This window comes from Gavialis gangeticus, unplaced genomic scaffold, assembly GCF_001723915.1.
Source record: "Gavialis gangeticus isolate Ggan-Ray unplaced genomic scaffold, GavGan_comp1, whole genome shotgun sequence".
Taxonomy (NCBI): Eukaryota; Metazoa; Chordata; order Crocodylia; family Gavialidae; genus Gavialis; species Gavialis gangeticus.
In genome coordinates this window covers 16068040-16085431 of record NW_017729029.1, presented here as the reverse complement: position 1 = coordinate 16085431, position 17392 = coordinate 16068040, and the positions used below count along the sequence as shown (strand labels likewise).

Below are 17392 nucleotides of genomic sequence, written 5' to 3'. Positions count from 1 at the left end.
TTTTTTTTTTTTTTTTTTTTTTTTTTATGACAAAAAAGCATTTTCCATGTAAACAACCTGGGTTCAGCAAGCTGACCCCATCCTGCCTTTCTGCTTCCCCTTCATAATGTTCACCTGCTGATGTTTCAGACACCTCCCATTGTAACAGTCTCCCCTTCACTTTGTGCAGTGGATGTGCCACTTAGGCACTACGCTGGGAGCACTTAGTCAGACCCTGTTCAAGTGTGAAATCGAAAGCGTGTTGAGACAGTCTCAAGGCTGTGTTTTCGGGCATGGCTGTGGGATGCCTGCAATTGTTCTGACTGCTGGGGGTGGCCATTTCTGCTGGCATTGAGCATAGACCACCCAAAGAGATGCACCAGCAGCTCATCCTGGCTTGGGGTGAGGGATCTATGCACCGTGAGTGAGTCAGCTGCGAGGCACAACAATGACAGCAGCAAATTCACATTGGAAAATTGACAGAACCATTTAACATGCATGAGAATGACAGTGAGTCATCTCTCATCAGCCTGGCGAGCCAGAGCCCTCTAGGTCCTTCCCGTAAAACCGCATCTTCGTGTCAGCTTGGAACAGCACGGAGGCATTTCAAAGTCACTTTGGCTTCCCCTCCAACAGCCTGCTGCACCTGTATCGGTTGGCTTGACCCAAAAAAACCCAAGTGGTGTGAGACCATCCCTCTCCTATACAGGCAGGGGACTTTGGTATGGTGTGGCACCACTGCAACCAGAGGCCCTTGTTCCTTCATGAATCAAAACCCATGATGTTCACCCTGTTCCGTTTCCTAAGTGTTGGTCTGGTGCATGCTGTGGTGAATCCTTTAACCCGTATCAATTGTATAATTAGTGTGAAAGGAGTGGTTAAAGCAGGCTGAAATGCTAAAATGGAGGAGTTTTTTTTAAGCCCTAAAATTTCAATTCATGAACAGAATACATACGTTTCTCTCCAGGTCTGGAGTAATCCATTTTAGAAGTGTGAGGTGGTTGTGGTTTTTTTTTAAAACCTGCCAAGAGCTTGTTTCTTAAGTGAATTCTACAAGAGCCCTTGAACAAATTTCTGCTGCTCTGCCTCCTTTCCTAGAAGCTCTGGAGTATCATTCAGCATAGTGTTGTGGGCTGTTATTACAGAAATCTGTGTGCGCTTTCACGGTGCTCTCAGGCTGGAACAAGGGGAGAGAACATGGCTGTCAGCAAACGGGAATCCTGAAGCCTTTACTCAGCAAAATGCTTACTAAAATGGACTGTGATATCTGGGGGTGCATGTACACGCCACGAGATTTGCCCTTTAAGGCACTGCAACTGTGTTTCTGTTTGCATAAGCGGGATTTCCCACTGCTTTAAAAGTCTTTTTGGCTCATTAAAGTAAAACTGCTGGGACGTAGTTTAGTTTGCATTGCCACCAATTAGTTCATTGCATCTATGAACTCATTGCGTGCAAATACAAAGGCACTCAAAGACTTCTACCTTCTTTTTCCACCAGGTGGGCTATTTCTGTAGTTCAGTCCTTTGTGCACTAGGTGCTGCTTTTGTTTGCTGCAGTTTATTTATTTATTTATTTATTTATTTATTGCCACTAATACCCACTTGCAGGCGTTGGGCCAGATCTCTAACTGGTGTAGACTAGCGTATTCCCACCGACTGTAGTGAAGTCGCATTCCTTTTCATCAAGAAAAGGTTAATGTTTATATTGGGAGCATTTAAGGTCACCTCCAATGCAAATGCTCTGTTCATTCGGCCTGTGGGAGGGTGATGTGGTGATGACACTGGCTAGTCATTTATCTTTTTGAATTCAGGTGGTTTCAAACGCTTTGTGAAAAAGTGATTAGGTTACATGTACAGGGAGCTCTGAAAGTCCAGACCATGATATGTGGCATCTTAACTTAATTGGACAATACTGATTTTTTTTTTTTTCTTTTTTCCCCCCATTCACTAAAGGCCATTTCCTGTATCCTAAAGGACTGGAAGCTAATTTATGACTTAGCACAGCATCCGTATCTCTCTTCCATGACAGGCATTTATCTTTAGTTATAAGCAAGAGGGCTGCAATGTTAACTTCATGCACTGGAATGTGAAACGTAATGATTTTTTTTCTTAGAAATCTGTCGTGCCTGCTGCCTTGAGTTATTTTTCATGCCACTTATGGTGCTGAACACCAAATGCAAGTATGCTACACAATGTAGTATAAAAAATCTAAAGGCTATAAAATCACTTTTATTTCTACTTTAGCAGGATAGCCATATTTGATCATCTTCCCTTATGGCTGTAAAAAAGGCTGATTCCTAATAGTGTATTGAAGTTTTGTGTTTATGTGAATGCGCTTGTCTGCAGTGTGTAAGAGTTTTTTAGCTGCAGAATTTCTCTTCTGCAGCTGGCAGGACTTGGTGGTTTTGTCAGCAGTCTTTGCTGAGCGGTCAAGGCCTGGATGGGCATGGAGACTAAACTCCCTCCAACAGTGATGCCTGAAGGTCAGATTTGAGAGAAGCAGGATCATGTGACTTGCAGGTTGGTCAGTGGGTCTGGTTGTCACACCTGCCTGAGTTGTGCCACCAGGTTTGCTAGCCAAAAAGTGGGTTTTTTTTAAACAGAGACTGAATTGATAGGTAAGGAGACAAATAGCCTAGAGTAATGGCAGAACAGGTTAGGGATTACTTAGAGAAGCTAGATGTTGTGAGTCAGCAGGGCTAGATGGGGATGCACCTGAGGGTACTGTAGGAATTCCCTGGGGTAATTTCAGAGCAATTGGACACGTACCTTTTAGTTCTTGGACATGCCAGAGATCTGCCACTTCTGAGCAAACTCGATTAATAGAAAAGACTGCGCCACGTGTAGTTGTATAGGTGGCAAAGTGCGCATCACTGTGCAGAAAATGGCGGCAGTGTGCATTTGAACTAAAGCACCGTGCTTTAGTTCAAATGTGCACCACCTCCATTTTCTTCTCGCTGACGTGCATTTTACTACTTGTACAACTCCAAGCGTTACAGCACTGGGCGTTTTTCAAAGCACCCAGTGCTGCGGCACTTGCCTGTGTGAAAATGCCTATTAGCTATCCTCTTTGAGAACTCTTGGAAATTGGTTGAAGTCCTAGATGGCTGGAAAAGAGGAACTATAACACCTATCTTTAAGAATGGAAAGGAGCATCCAGGGAACTACAGGCCAGTCAGCCTGACATCAATATTTGGAAAGATCATGGAGCAAGTCCTCAAGGAATCTCTTATGAAGCAGTTAGAGGAGAACAAGGTGATCAGGAACAGCCAACATGGATTCACCAAGAACAAGTCACTCTGACCAACCTGATTCCTTCTGTGATAAGGTGACAGGTTCTGTGGATCTGGGAAGAGCAGTAAATGTGATGTACCTTGACTTTAACTAGGCTTTTGACACAGTCTCCCACAACCTTCTCATTAACAAGCTAAGGAAATGCATACTAAATTAAAGTACTGTAAGGTAGATACCCAACTGTTTGGAAAATGGATAATCATACTCATTGAGCAGTCATCAACGGTTCAATGTCTAGTTAAGAGGAGATATCAACTGGGGTTCCCAAGGGGTCAATCCTGGGTCCAGTATTGTTTATTATCTTAATTAATGATGTAGATGATGGGATTGAGTGCATAATAGCAAATTTATGGATGGCACTAGGTTGGTTGGAGTTGCATACACTCTGGAGAGCAGAGCTAGGATCCAAAATGACCTGGATGTACTGGAGAAATGATCTGCAATAAACCAGAATCAGTTCAACAAGAATAAGTACAAAGTCTTACACTTGGGTCAGAATAGTTGCATGCACAGATACAGACTAGGGAATGACTGGCTAGGCAGCAGTGCTGCAGAGAAGGACCCGTGGGTTACAGTAGAGCATAAGCTGAATATGAGCCAACTATGTGCTCTTGTTGCCAAAAAAAAAGCCAACAGCATCCTGGGTTGTATCAACAGGAGTGTCGCTTGGAAATCAAAAAAAGTGATTCTTTCTCTCTGGCAGTGGCGAGTCTTCACCTGGAGTACTGTGTCCAGTTTTGGGCCCCATGCTTCAAGAAGGATGTGGACAGATTGGAAAGGGTCCACTGCAGAGCAACATAAATTAGGGGCCTGGGAAATAAGACTTATGAGGAAAGGCTGAAAGAACTAACGTTATTTAGTCTGGAGAAGAGAAGACTATTGGATAATAGTCTTCACATACCTGAAGGGCAATTACAGAGTCCATGAAGATAAGCTTTTCTCTGTGGCCATGAGGGGACAAGATTAGAAACAAAGCTGCAACAGGGAAAATTTAGGATGAAGATTAGGAGGAACTATCGGACTATGAGGTCGGGCAAGCATTGGAACCGGCTACTTAGAGAAGTTGTGGACTCTCCATCCCTGGACATTTTCAAGAGCAGGGTGGACAGATGCTTAGCTGGGATGGCTTTAGTCAGGGATGATCCTATTTTAAGCAGCAAGCTGAACAAAATGACCTTGTGAGGACCCTTCTAGCCCTACTTTCTAATGATCCCGTGACTCAGAAATGGAAGGAAAAAAACAAAGCAGACTAACATGCCACAAATAAGATGCATTTGTGTCACCCATATGGGAGACTGAGCTTCTCTCTTCCACAAAGGCAAAGGGAGAAAGCTGTCCTGTGTCCTGTTCCCTACCCGTGTCCTGGTTCAAAATCAGCTGTAATCTGGCTCTAAACATTTGAGAGGCCAAGCCTCTGAGTTGTCATCAAAGGTGTGTGGAAAGGCTCGTGGGGTTGTACCAGTGTTTTAAATCTCTGACCTTCTCTTGTCACTCAGTCGTAAACAACTGCAAGGTTGCGTTGGCATCAGCCAGAGGTTTTTTAGCATTTCCTCTGCTGAGCTTTGCCAAATCCTTTCTGGCTGGTCGCAGGCCATTCACATTGTGCGCAGCTCTGCCAAATGTACTTTTTCTTTCTATGCAATGAAATGCCATTTAAATTCCTGTCGGGTCCATTCTTCCACAAATAACACCTACATTTTTCCTTTCTGTGTGGCACATACAGTGCACACACAGAAGGCATGTATAGATGTCAACAGTATTTGCATATGTGCTCATTGGCTAATTAGCTGCCCAGCTATCCAAATGGGACACTGTATTTTTGCAAGTCCAAATTTGCATGTCCCCTGCTGGTGATTTAACACCGGCATGCACAAAATAAGTAAAGAGCTATGCTTCCAGGAAGGCCTTAACCAAGCCTCTCATCTTCTAGCATTTTAGCTGTCCCAAGTAATAATGGATGCAGTTGAGCCCTGAAGCTAAACCTCTGTCATAAGATCCGGATTAGGGCCTTGTTGGGAATATGGCCCTTATTTAAAATACATGGCCTTTCCCAGAGTGTTATCCCCAAGATTATTTTGCATATCCGTTCCTACCAGCAGTGTTTCTATTTGTGCTGAGCCATTTACACTTCCTGTTCGAAGCAATGGAGGAGTGGGGCCATCTTTCGATGCCGGCGTTATGTAGACTACAGCAGTAATAATCTCAAAGCATGTGCATTCAACGTTACATCAGGCCTTTTGTTCAAGGAGAAAGTTATAATGGGAAGGTTAGTTCCCCACTGGCCTGCTGTGGTTTCCATCTGGCACGTGTAGAGCATTCTGGGGATGAATGGAAGCAATGGAAACAGAGAAGTTGAATCAAGAACAAATGAGGGGCAGGTGCTAGTTGTTCGACACATACTAAAAGAGGCCTTTTTTACCGCTCTGGGGTGAACTGTCGGACGTCAAGAAGTTCTGATCTGCAGAAGGTTCAGGGTCAGCAAAAGAAGGTCTCTACAGGAAGAAGACTGGCTATTGAAGTTGAAATGCTGGAGGGAAACATGACTAATGACAGTAACGTCACTCTTTGTGCAAGGTTTTCTTTCCAGTTTCTCAGGGAAGTATTTCTCCCTTGACTTCTCCCTTACTTGGAATGCAACAGAAGAGCTCGCCTCCCGCGTACTGAGTGACCTGTCACCATACGTACACATAATTAAACAGTTCACTGCATTCGCTTTCCTTCAGGCCACTTAGATATCAGGTTCACCAAATCACTTGTGTTCCCTGCGGCGCAAAATGAATCATCCCTTTTTCTCTCTCTCTAATGGGAAACTTTGGGGTTGTTTCTTTACACAATTCATACGCGAGAAATTAAAGTCGCGTGCTCTGTTAAGGCTATTGTAGTTACAGCAATGTTATATTGCTGGTGCAAAGAGGTTATGCTGTCAGTAAATACCACTGATTTACATAAGTGGATATTTGGCATCAGGATGGCAAACATTTACCGTCGAAATACTACATACTCTGAAAGCATGAGCATTAAGGCAAACATTAAGTACAAAATCAGTCAAGTAGTTGCATCTTCTGTTTTAGTTTAGTGCTGATTGTATTGATTAATACTGAAAAACAAGTACTTACGCTATAATTGCAGCGGGGAGAGGTAGTTAGCTGTGGTCGTCTGGCAGAAGGTAAAACTCAAGACTCATTTCCTTTCCTATACGTGGCAGAAGGAAAGAGGGGAGCTGCTGGCACAAGTGGGTTGGGCAGCTTGGGTTTTGGGGTTTTTTTGGTAGCAGCTAGAACTAAACTGTGGGATCGTGTAGTTAGGCAGGGACTGGTAGAGAGCTTAGCTATTGCTGCCATCTGAGCCTGTTTCCCACAACCTCAGGTTACCCACACTTCCCCGTCTCTCTCTATTAACACGCCAACTCCTGCATGCATTGGCTCCAACATGGAGGCTGGAGCACACTGTTTGGCATCAGGAAGGGAAATAGGAAATCATAGCCTTACAGTTTTGCCCAAATGGTGCTCTTGCCTATGGTCACAGCTATATCTAGTTTATGGACATCTGTGCCCCACAGCAGCAGGCAGATTTCAAAGTTACTCCAAAGCACTTTGGTGACAGGCAGATGTGTAGCATATTGAGAAAATCGGGTCAAGTCCAGGAACGTTAGCAGGCATTAAGCTCCAAGGCTAGGGAGAGACAGTACACATAAACTGGTTTAAGCGATCAGAAACTGGTTTAAAGCTGTAACGGAACAGACATTCGGTGCACATAAACCGGTTTCAGAGTGGCCGAAAATGGCTTGAGATAAACCTGGTTGAATGTAGTATCAGACTTAGCTGATTTGGCTCAATCCGGTTTATGCAATGTCTGTCCTAGACCCAAGTGACTTATGCTTTCAGCTTTGGATGCGAAATGCGGAAAAAGTCTGCTCCAGCCCTGTGAGAAAAGTGAATTCAAATACGCAGGCAGAGAATAATGCTACGATGAATATCTTTGACCAGAGGAATCAGGGCAGACTTCTGCCTGCAACACGTACTAGCCAAGATAGAGTTTATCGAGGCTAAGTTGCTATATTTTCCAGATCACAGCCCTCCTGCATGGACGGAGAGGAGAGATTTAACCAAGCTTAAAAAGAACATTGAAGACAAAGGTGCTGAAGTCTCCATTCTCAATTTAAAAGAAAAAAAAAATAGTTCCTACCTTACAAAATAATGTATTTTTCTGGGATCAGGGGCCAGCATTCAGATGATTTGATGCAAGCTCTGTAATAAGTTAGTTTTTGAAAAGGGGTGCCGCACAATTCACAAACGTTATGGAAGGATGTCTTGAGTCTAACGAGGGGTACCTGAAGTCCAAAAAAAGCTGAGAACCACTGCTGCATTTGCACAGTGTTATATAACAAAAGAGGCAGGTGCCAAAGGAGCCATTTTTGTTATTGGCTTGAAAGGTATGGCCCCGTTTCCCACCAGCTGGACCAGATCGGGTGCATCATCTTATGCTGCGGGCGGCCTGTCATTCATCACAAAGCCACACTCTCCATACGCACACATTTTCCCAATCACGTTTGACTTCACTGGTATCACAGGCCTACAGCAATGCTACTCATGAAAAAAGGCTTCAGAATACGGCCTGAGTGATTTTGTGCCATCTGTCATCTTTGGCAACAGAACAAAACAAGGAGGGAAACGGCCTAGACGTGTGAATGCGCCAACATAAGCTAGAAAGCAAGATTTCCAGTCCGTAATGTTGATGTGGCAGACGTACCGCATGAGACCGTACCAGAAAGGGAGATGCTGGCAAAGCCGTGCTGGGGGAATTGCACAGATGCATCTCATCACCAAGAGGATTTGAATGTGTTTTTGTGATGCAGAGTCCCCGAGCGGGCTCAATATGTTGTGGATTCGATTAACCATCTGGTCACCAGTGACTGGAAAAAACAGGGTATAAAACAAAGCAGCTAATGAAAAGAAGCCACGAGAATAGTTACTGTGCATGTGCCTAATGGACCCTTGAACTATTAAATGCAATAATGGGGCAGACTGTAAGGGGAATATGCAAAGGCGTTGTGCCTGCTGTGTCTGCTACGGGCGTTCGCCTGATGTGCGTGGCTTTTTGGGATTCCTGCATGGAGCCATTTCAATTTGGAGGGAGGAAAGGGGCAAGACCTTCCACAGCTCATTGCGAGCTGGGGATTTATTCTCCCATACTGAAAATGCAATACTGCAAATGCTTCTCAGATCACGCCACATCACCTAATATTGCTTTCCAGATTTGCAGGGGCGGTATCTGCTTCACGCTTAAGGTCTCTGAAGCTGTTGGTTTGACGTAAAGACGGGATGGGATATGTCCTGGTTCTTTTCATTTTACTAAGCAGATAGATGTTTTAGTCAGAAGGTCCTAAAATAGCGTCTAATTGAGTCTATGAGCGAGGACATATTTATAACGTGTTTATTTCGAGAGCCCATGTTCCATAAGTGAAAAGCTTCAAATAGGAAAAACTTACGAAGTCCCTCTTTTTTTATGTTACTTTATATTGCATTCATTCATTGCTTTAAGGATTCCACGGCTTCTTCTGTTTTTTCCCTTGTTCTGCCTTTTTGTGCACACGCAGGATGATATTCTGTTTCTCTCTCATGTGCCTACATTTGTATTAAATATAAATTATGGGAAAATGAGAGAAAACAAAAGAAAAGATCGTCAGCATTTTGCTAGCAGATCAAATACCACGCTACTTTGAAACAGGCCAGGCATTTTTTTAATGAAATTTATTTTCTTCCCCCGTTGGAAGAACGCTGGTTGAGTCTAGCTAAACCTTGTTGCTAGAGCGCAGCGCGGTTTATGAAACCCTGATTGAAAAACAGCAGAAACTGGGTCCAAGACAGGATTTTTGTTATAAGACGGGAATTCAGATTAGGGCCCTGTTATTAGCTCATTGCTCTGGGACATGGGAAATTCAGGCAAAGATTCTTGCTCCAGTACATACGTATTTGCAATGCCAAGTCAGTACTATCCTTGAGGCATGAAAACAAATTCCTGTTTTGGGCCTTGCTATATATAATATTGACCAGACAAAAGGAAGAGAAGGAAACCTGTGCATCCATCACAGGAGGGAAGTCCAGTGCAATTAAACCATAGATGATTGAATGGAAAATGGTGTCATGTGCACATGGCCAGGCCTGGAGAGCGCTACAGCAGTAGTGGACTGGGGGACGGTTTGTGCCAAGATATTGGAATTTAATATTAAATTTTAATTTTTGGCCACATTTAAAATTTAATGCGGCCAAAAATAGTCGCCTTATTTACTTGGTGGCAGCTTGAACCTTGTAGGGAATGGAACTAGGACCTTCCCATGTGACAGATGGATGGTCTGCTACTGATGAAATAAGACATCAGTTTAACCTTTCCAGCTGCAGTTTCTTTTCTGAATGGGGGAAAAAAAAGATACTTTTTTACCCATTTTGTCAGATGTAGACTGATAATGGAGAATAGCTCTGCCAGGATTGTAGCTAGTGCCTTGAAAGCTGTTGCAAGGCACATGGTCTAATGGCCTTCGATGCTATAGTCGCTGGTCATTTTAAAGGAGACTGTTCAGACTCGGAAGAAGCGGGGCATAATAAAAAAAATTGCTTGTGTCTTCAGTTAGTCCATTATATCAGTAAGGTTTCTGAGCGCATCTCTGAGAGGCAGCGAGACATGTCAAACCACTTTAATTTCCCTCCACGTGTGTTAGGGATAGGGGGAAACTTTTCCACTTGCCTCGCTGCTTGCATTTTCTTTTGGTTTGGCTTTGTTTTTAAAGCTCAGGTGCAGAGCGCAGAGTGATATTTAACTAGTTGAACCTTTTGCCTTGGGGAAATATGCTACGAACAGCAGTTCTTTCATGCTAACTGCTGAGCCAGTGCCTTTCCTGCCGGGCTTTTTCTTTATCAATGATCACAGCATTGTTTCCCTGCAGTTCTATTAAGTTGGACAAAGTAGCCTGTACTTTAAAATGGGAACCCTTCGTCTTCTGTTCCCAGGTCCCACTCAAGGATTTCAAAGCACTTTACAAGCATTTTACTTTAGCTTCCCCCAGCTAGGAGGTAATCAGGGTAAGAAGCATTACTCCCATTTTCCAGACCGGGAAACTGCGGTCGGGGACAGATCAAATGGCTTGCCACCAGAGACCAAATCAGTCGAGGGAAATAGTTGTTATTAGTTAATAGCACAAAGATATAGCACTGCTATATGCTGCCAGCTAGGGATAGTCTGTCTGCAGCGTAGCGTCGACATGCTCATGCTAGTGTTAGCTGGCTGCGGTGCCAGTGGGAGTCGAACGGCAGCAGAACAGACTTGAGGACAACCTGTTCACCAGGCTATTTTATCTTGCTTCCTGGGTGCGTCATGCAACTTTTATATTACATTTTGGATGTTGCAGCTGTAGATCCGCATCCAGCCTTCATCACGTACTGGAAACGTTGGCAGGATTGCCAGTTCTCACCTCCTTAGCTTCAGATATCATTTCCCCTTCTAGGAAGCAGGAGCTGTGGACAAAATATACTGTAACAGGACGAGGCATAATATGATGTTTGTTCAGCCATGCTTTGTGCATGTGTGCCGGCAGGTGGGATTGGCCATGTTTCTGGAAATAATACAAACACATAGTGTATACTTCAATACATACCTTTCACTGGAAGGCTTTAATATTGGGCCTGGCAGTAAACCATGGCTCCAAGAGTTAACGGCATTGCCAGTATTGCTGTGCTCCTTTCATATTGGCTGATCCAGTATATATTGGATTCAGTGGAAGTCCCTCTTGAGTCTAAATGTGATCAACCTAGGGCATCAGTTGTGTCCTGCATTTCCTTGGGTGAAGGTTTTTAAATGTATAGATGTTGTTGATTGAATACAGCAAGGCAGATGCTCCGGTCCTCCGAGTGGCAGGTTGGAACTAAATAGATATTTGTGCAAGAGAGTGGTACCTAGAAAGCAGGTAATATCTGCTTAACGACTCTGTGTGTTCAGCAGCTTGCTGAAGAAGCATCTATATGTAACTAGGCTTTGCCCAGGGTGGATATTTAGTAATGCAGTTAGATGGAAGTCGCCTTTATTACTTTTATTGCATCAAGAGAAAAAGATGCAAGTAGCTGGTCTTTGTGCCAGCTGCAGGAGATCAGTCAACGATTGTACCAGGCAGAGCATCTGCTTAGGACTTTGTTCTCAATTTTCATCCTCTTTTTTGTTGTTGAGAGCATGTTTGCTTTTAAAGCTTCATTGAGCTGAGCTGACATACTTGATTTCCCCACCCTTTGCCCTGGAAATGGTCCTGATGGGCCTTCTTATCCTCTTCGTGGATTCATTTTTGGGTCTTCGTGGTATAGGTGTTTCCTTGTCACTTCCAAATTCATATTCTTCACAATGCACTTTGAACAATCCTTGCGGTGTGCTTCGATACTGGCTGTTTTTAGTTCTTTGCCAAACGGACTTGATCGGGTTCTTTAAGCTCTTTGCATTCGCCTCTGCTGTTAAACATTTCACACTAATTGGTGCAACAGGGCTTTAATTGAGGTCCTTTCCTTGTTCCTCTAGCTTTCATTTCACTGGCTCCATTAAGTTGTCTAAGTGTCATTATGTCAAGAAATAGGAGACAGTCATGTTTTTGTACTTCTGTAATAAATTCCCTGTCTGACTTTAGGCTCTTCATCATGTTGGGGAAAAGGCTGAACTGCTCCTTTCAGCGTGACAACGTTGATCTTGTCACCCAGACGTCACCCCCATTAAGGTTTCAGTAGGGCTGTAGTGTCCGAGGCTTGTTCCAGATGTTAATGATATAATGGTCTGCCAGAGTAGCTCAAAGACAAGGTCCGTTGACACCCCTTGGCCAAAATCTCTGCTGTAACTTCTCGTAGCTCCATCAGTTTTGGTGCATCTAGAAGCCAGGGCAGGGTACTACCTTGTATGCTCAGACCCTTGAACCAGTGACAAGCTCAAGCTCAAGTTGGTGCTTGTCAAAAGCTTGTTGTCTGACTGTTCTCGGACTGGAGGAAAGAACAGGCAGGCGGTGTGAGCCTAGTCCGAGTCTGAATAACCACCATGCCAGGAGTGTTGCATTTCAACCATCCGTGTTCTCCTGACCTTAATGTCTTGTGCTGTCCCACCGTTGCAAGCTGCAGCAAGTCTTTCCTAGGCTCAGGCCCACAATGCACCTCCTTTTGCTTGTATTGGAGGGTATGCCAGTAAGGGTATGTCTTGTTGCTCATCTGCTGCCTTACTGTTTAAAGGTAACATGTGCCCCTCCTTCCCCCCTGGCTAATAACGTTCTGGGACCACATATATTCTTCTAGCGAATCTCAGAGGGACATGCTTTTGGGTCCCTGCACTGCTGACATCAATGGCATTGCACACAGGTTGATCATGACTCGACAGCGAATTTGTTTCAGTAGTAGGAGTTTTGCAATAGCAACTTCTGCCGGGCATTTCTTGGGGAGAAATGATCAATTTGGGGTGTCAGCCCTTTGCTCATCTTGAGTCTCCAGCTTCTAGGCAGTAATTACTCCAAGCCACTGTTCAACAGCTCCTGTGTTGTCAGCCCAGGCCTTTTCAAAAGCTTGCCTTTTCCTTTAAACAAAACCACACTGAAGCAAGCGTGGTTAGGAGAGCAATTAAATGGCAATCCAGACTCTGTACTGCCATGACCCTGTTGTTCTTTTCAAACGAGTTATGTTTTCCTATTAGTCTGTGTGTGTATCTCTCTTTAATGGTACTTTCTTTGAATTATTAGTGTGTTTTTCTGATGCTGTACCATACCTACTGAAGGCATGGCCATCAAGGTGGAAGGCCTTGCTGGGGGATTAATGAGTGTTAGAAGGAAGGAGATTACCTACAGAGCAGCCAAAGGTCACTAACTCTAGCCCCTTATAATCCCCAAGAAGTAGCTTTTATTGAAGTTGCTGTTGATTTTGTAAGCTATACATGAAAGCAAAAAATAATAATTAAAAAAAAAAAAAGGCAAGGAATTGTTTGTTATATACCTGACTTTTATATGTAGGCAATATTCCTTTAAAAATGAATATATGGTAATCAGTCATATTGCTTGGGTCATCTGTCAACAGAGTTAGTACACACTAAGTAGCGTATAACTCATATTGCTGGTCTATATGCAACTGTTCATAGTTGCCGTTAATTTTGGGGTTTTCAGGACATTTTGCTTTAGTCCCAGATAATCGGGTTCTGCCTAGTTATAAATATCCCATTATGATGACAGGCTCTTGTTAAAAATAGTATGTTTTTTGCTTGTAAAAGAGATTATTTAATTTCTAGGCAATTATTGAGGATGGTTTCTTTAGTGCTGGTATTAGGGTTGGCAAGCCAGTCCACTTACTGGTCAAATATTGTCAATTGACTTCATGTTTTTTTGACTGGTCGAAGATTATAGCAATTTTACAAAACAACAAAAAAACCCTACAAGTTTTGTAGATTTCGTGCCAGAAATATACTTGTTCTTGTTTTTTGATGCATTTAATGGAAAATACCTGCTATTTCTGTGTATTATTTGGACCTATTGGCAATTTTAAAACAATTTTTGACTGGTATTTGACTGGTCAATTGACTGAACTTTTTTTGACCAGTCAAAAACCCAACCCGAGTCAACATATTCTACTATGTCAATTTTTCTATTTCTTAAGCAATGTAACATATACAGAGGTAACAGCATCTTGATGCTTAATGTAATGCTACAACTGAGGAAACCATTCTGAATGCGTGCCACGTAGAATATAAATGGCAATATTGATTTTTAAAAGAACATCTTTAAAAACTCTTGAAGTCATCAAATAGGTAGCATGCATTTCCTCAGCTCATCTCCCGTTCTACTCGTTTGCAGACAACCGTCAATTTGGATATTGCCTTACCCACCTTGTTAGGAACAGTTTAGAATAATTAATGATGTGAGAGATGTTGCTTTCTGCATTGGGGAATGGATGTGCTGAAGCAGCATTACCCACCGATAAGGAAATGTGATTTGCTGATGTTATACCGAAAAGTGGAGAATATACCATCTGCAGATTAGGCACTAGCTGCATGCTCCGTATCAGTTTTGCTTAACGGCCATGCAGAATACAGCCCCGTATTGCAGCAGATTACAAAAAGATCACAGGTCTCCTTATAGTAGTTCCCGGAGCACCTCAGAATGACAGTATTCTCCATTCAAATGAAAACTGCATGAAACTGTAGAAACCACAGAAGTTTATGGGAAACATTGTTTGTCCAAGTAATCTCTCCCTGCCCCCTTTTCAGCCTCTACGAAAATACATTAGCATGTTTTATTTTTTTTTTCCTTCCTGCCAATGTTTCTCCCCCCTTTCTCTTCCCCACCTGAGACTTTATATAGTTTATTTACTTCTCCAGTTTTCTTTTCATTAAGCTCTAACTTCAGTTCATTTTGTTATGTGGTGACCACAGTTATGGATGACGCTCCCCCTGGCACACAGGAGTACATTATGTTACGACAAGATTCCATCCAATCTGCGGAATTAAAGAAAAAAGAGTCCCCTTTTCGTGCTAAGTGTCACGAAATCTTCTGCTGCCCATTGAAGCAAGTGCACCTCAAAGAGAACACAGAGCCGGAAGGTTTGTGCACTACAGATCCATGTTGCGTTTGTCATTACTTTTTTTTATTTTAATTTACTTTTTTATTTCAATTTTTTTTTTTAATGTACGTGTCCCAAGAGTGTGCTGTGTGTTCTTCAGCCTGTGTCCATATAATGCACCCGACGCAGGAAGCGTTATGCGCTTCATGTTCCCCTCTGCTTGCCTGTTAATGTCTGATACGGTCCTGTTGTGGGACACTGTATACCGTAAGTCATATACAGTATTACTGTAGACCAGAAGTCAAATGACGCTGCTTTTTCTCCAATAAAGTTTGTTTTTTTCAGCTCTCATCATTACACACTGCCCTTTTCTGGCTGCCAAAAGTTGCTTGCTACTCCGAACGGCATCAATCCCTAGTCAGTTTATTCTCCCCCTGACATTTCTGAAGCTGCACTTTGCTGAAAGTAATGGCACTTAGAACAGGAATCGGCTTGTCCCCAACGCCTTTCACCCCATAAGGCTTTTGCATACTGCTGTAGGAATGCTCGTCGCAGCTGTACTGCAGTGAAGCGGGATAAAACGTTGAATGTAATGCACGCCCAGTTGCATTTTGGGAAAAGTCAAATGCATGCATAGCGGAAACGATGAGTAGAATGCTTTCCTTTTCAGGTCCAAGTCAAGGTATGGCCTGCTCTGCTTGCTGTTTACTGAAATGAATTAACGAGCCATTTGCTTCTTTACCGTATTCGTCTAGTCTGCAAGATGAAGCCGTTTTTTTATATTGAATTCTCAGTTTTAACTTTCTCTTGTTATTCTGTATGTGTTTTGCATTTCTGCCTCAAACCCCACATGGTAAGCCTTCTACTTTTTGCGTAACTTCAGTATGTAACTATCTGCCAACCTGGATTATGTTACTGTTAGTAGACTTCATATTTTTATGATGGGTCACTTGGAACCAGATGTTGCTGTCACCCATATTTGCTGGTGATATAAGAGCAAGACGATATGAAACCTTCATCTACAAGATATCTTGTATTATTCTGCCTTTAATCATGGACATGTCTGGTGCAATTGTTGAATTGCTGGTATTCAAACTCAAATATTTTGCAGGACTGCTTGCTGCTGTTGTATCGAATAACTCGTGGATCATGTTTACACCAATGTTAGACTTCTCTCTTTGATTGAGTAGTGTTTTTAACCCTTAAAAGACAATACCTAATATCTCTGGGTTGGCCAGTCAGAAATGTGCTGCATGAAACAAAAGTTGATGGAAGGGTTTTGATCAGATTTAGGAAAATGGAGCTCACCTGGATACCTTCAATGGGAGTTTGGACTCTGTAATTGAGAACAGTGTGGAAGTTGAAGGCCTCATGGTGTTCCTTTATTCTCAATTAAGCCATGAAATCTATTTATTACGTTTTGCCATAGTTCGTGTTCCAAGAGAGCAAAAGAAGGGCTCACCTGAGACAACAAGTTCTCCCTCAGGATGCTGATGACCTGCCTTTCACTAATATCCTTAACAAACCTTGATTGCGGAAATTCAGGCTCTGCCCACTATATGAGTCCACTGCAATCCATGGAGGAGAGAGGTGCCCAGTATCTGGCAGGCTTAGGCCCTAACTGTTGAACCTTTGACTCAAGCTACCCATGTCTTGCTTTGTCTTCAAGCAAAGCTCCCTTGGAAGTCAATGGGAGCATTGCTTGTTTTCTGAAATTGGAAGGCTTTGACCATTGAAACGTAAGTCAATGAGAACGCAGGTCTCATGATGCTGACTAGTTCGTGGTTGTGTTCTTTTTTCAGTAAGTTTTGCCCTTTGACTGATCGTTCTTAAAGAAAAAATGTATGTAAAGGTGGTGGTTTTGCTGTGGTGACTTTCTCTCGAATGAGCTGAGCCTCCGTGAAGCTGAGACGCTTGGCATCTGCCTGGAGAAGCTTGTGAAGCTCAAGCCCTGGGTGAAAACCTGAAGATTGCAAATAGTACCTTATTTTAAAATGAAAGCTAATCGCTGCTCTTATAGATTCTGCAGAGATCTTGAAACTATTTCTCAACTATAACAGCTGTGTTACTCTTCCCCCCCCCCCACAACATGCAGACTTTGTTAATCATTCTCCCTGAAAATGTTTAGTACTAAGAGAACAGCCCTTCATCTACCGTTTTGCTTGATCAAAGGATTGACTGTCTTTTCTTTCAGGAATTTTGCATGCATATATTGTCAGGGGAGTCGCAGGAGGCCACAGCAATGTTGGCCAACTCACAGCCTAAAGAGGTTTTGTGGTTCATGGGAGGAACCTTTTCAAAGGCATTTTTGGACATGACTTACTCTGTTGCATGACGGTTGCATGTGTTTTGATTGCCTCTGTCATCACAGTGAAAATGTATGTTGAAGATTTTCTCTTAGCCTCTTCTACAGCCAAAGCAGCCTGAGGCTGTCATGATGGAGTGTTTTTTTTCTCTTTTGCAATGTAAGAATTGGCTAGCAAGAGTGTCAGACCCTCTGAAGGTCTGATTGTGTCATCATCAGTGTTTTGATGGCCTGCAGCCAAAGAATATCAAGAATAAAGTGAG

The 17392-nt window shown here is 43.0% G+C and overlaps 1 protein-coding gene across 4 annotated transcripts in view; it reads left to right on the top strand.

Moving 5' to 3' along the window:
• Positions 1-17392, top strand: part of FGF13 (fibroblast growth factor 13) — a 511145-nt gene that overhangs the window by 306806 nt on the left and 186947 nt on the right. For 3 of the 4 annotated variants that reach the window (XM_019521340.1, XM_019521337.1, XM_019521339.1), the window contains exon 2: positions 14697-14864. The exons of the other annotated variant lie outside the window; for it this stretch is intronic. In XM_019521340.1, coding sequence (XP_019376885.1) covers positions 14699-14864 — 166 coding nt within the window. In that variant the 5' untranslated portion in view covers positions 14697-14698. The remainder of the gene's footprint in view (positions 1-14696; positions 14865-17392) is intronic. 4 annotated transcript variants of the gene reach the window in all.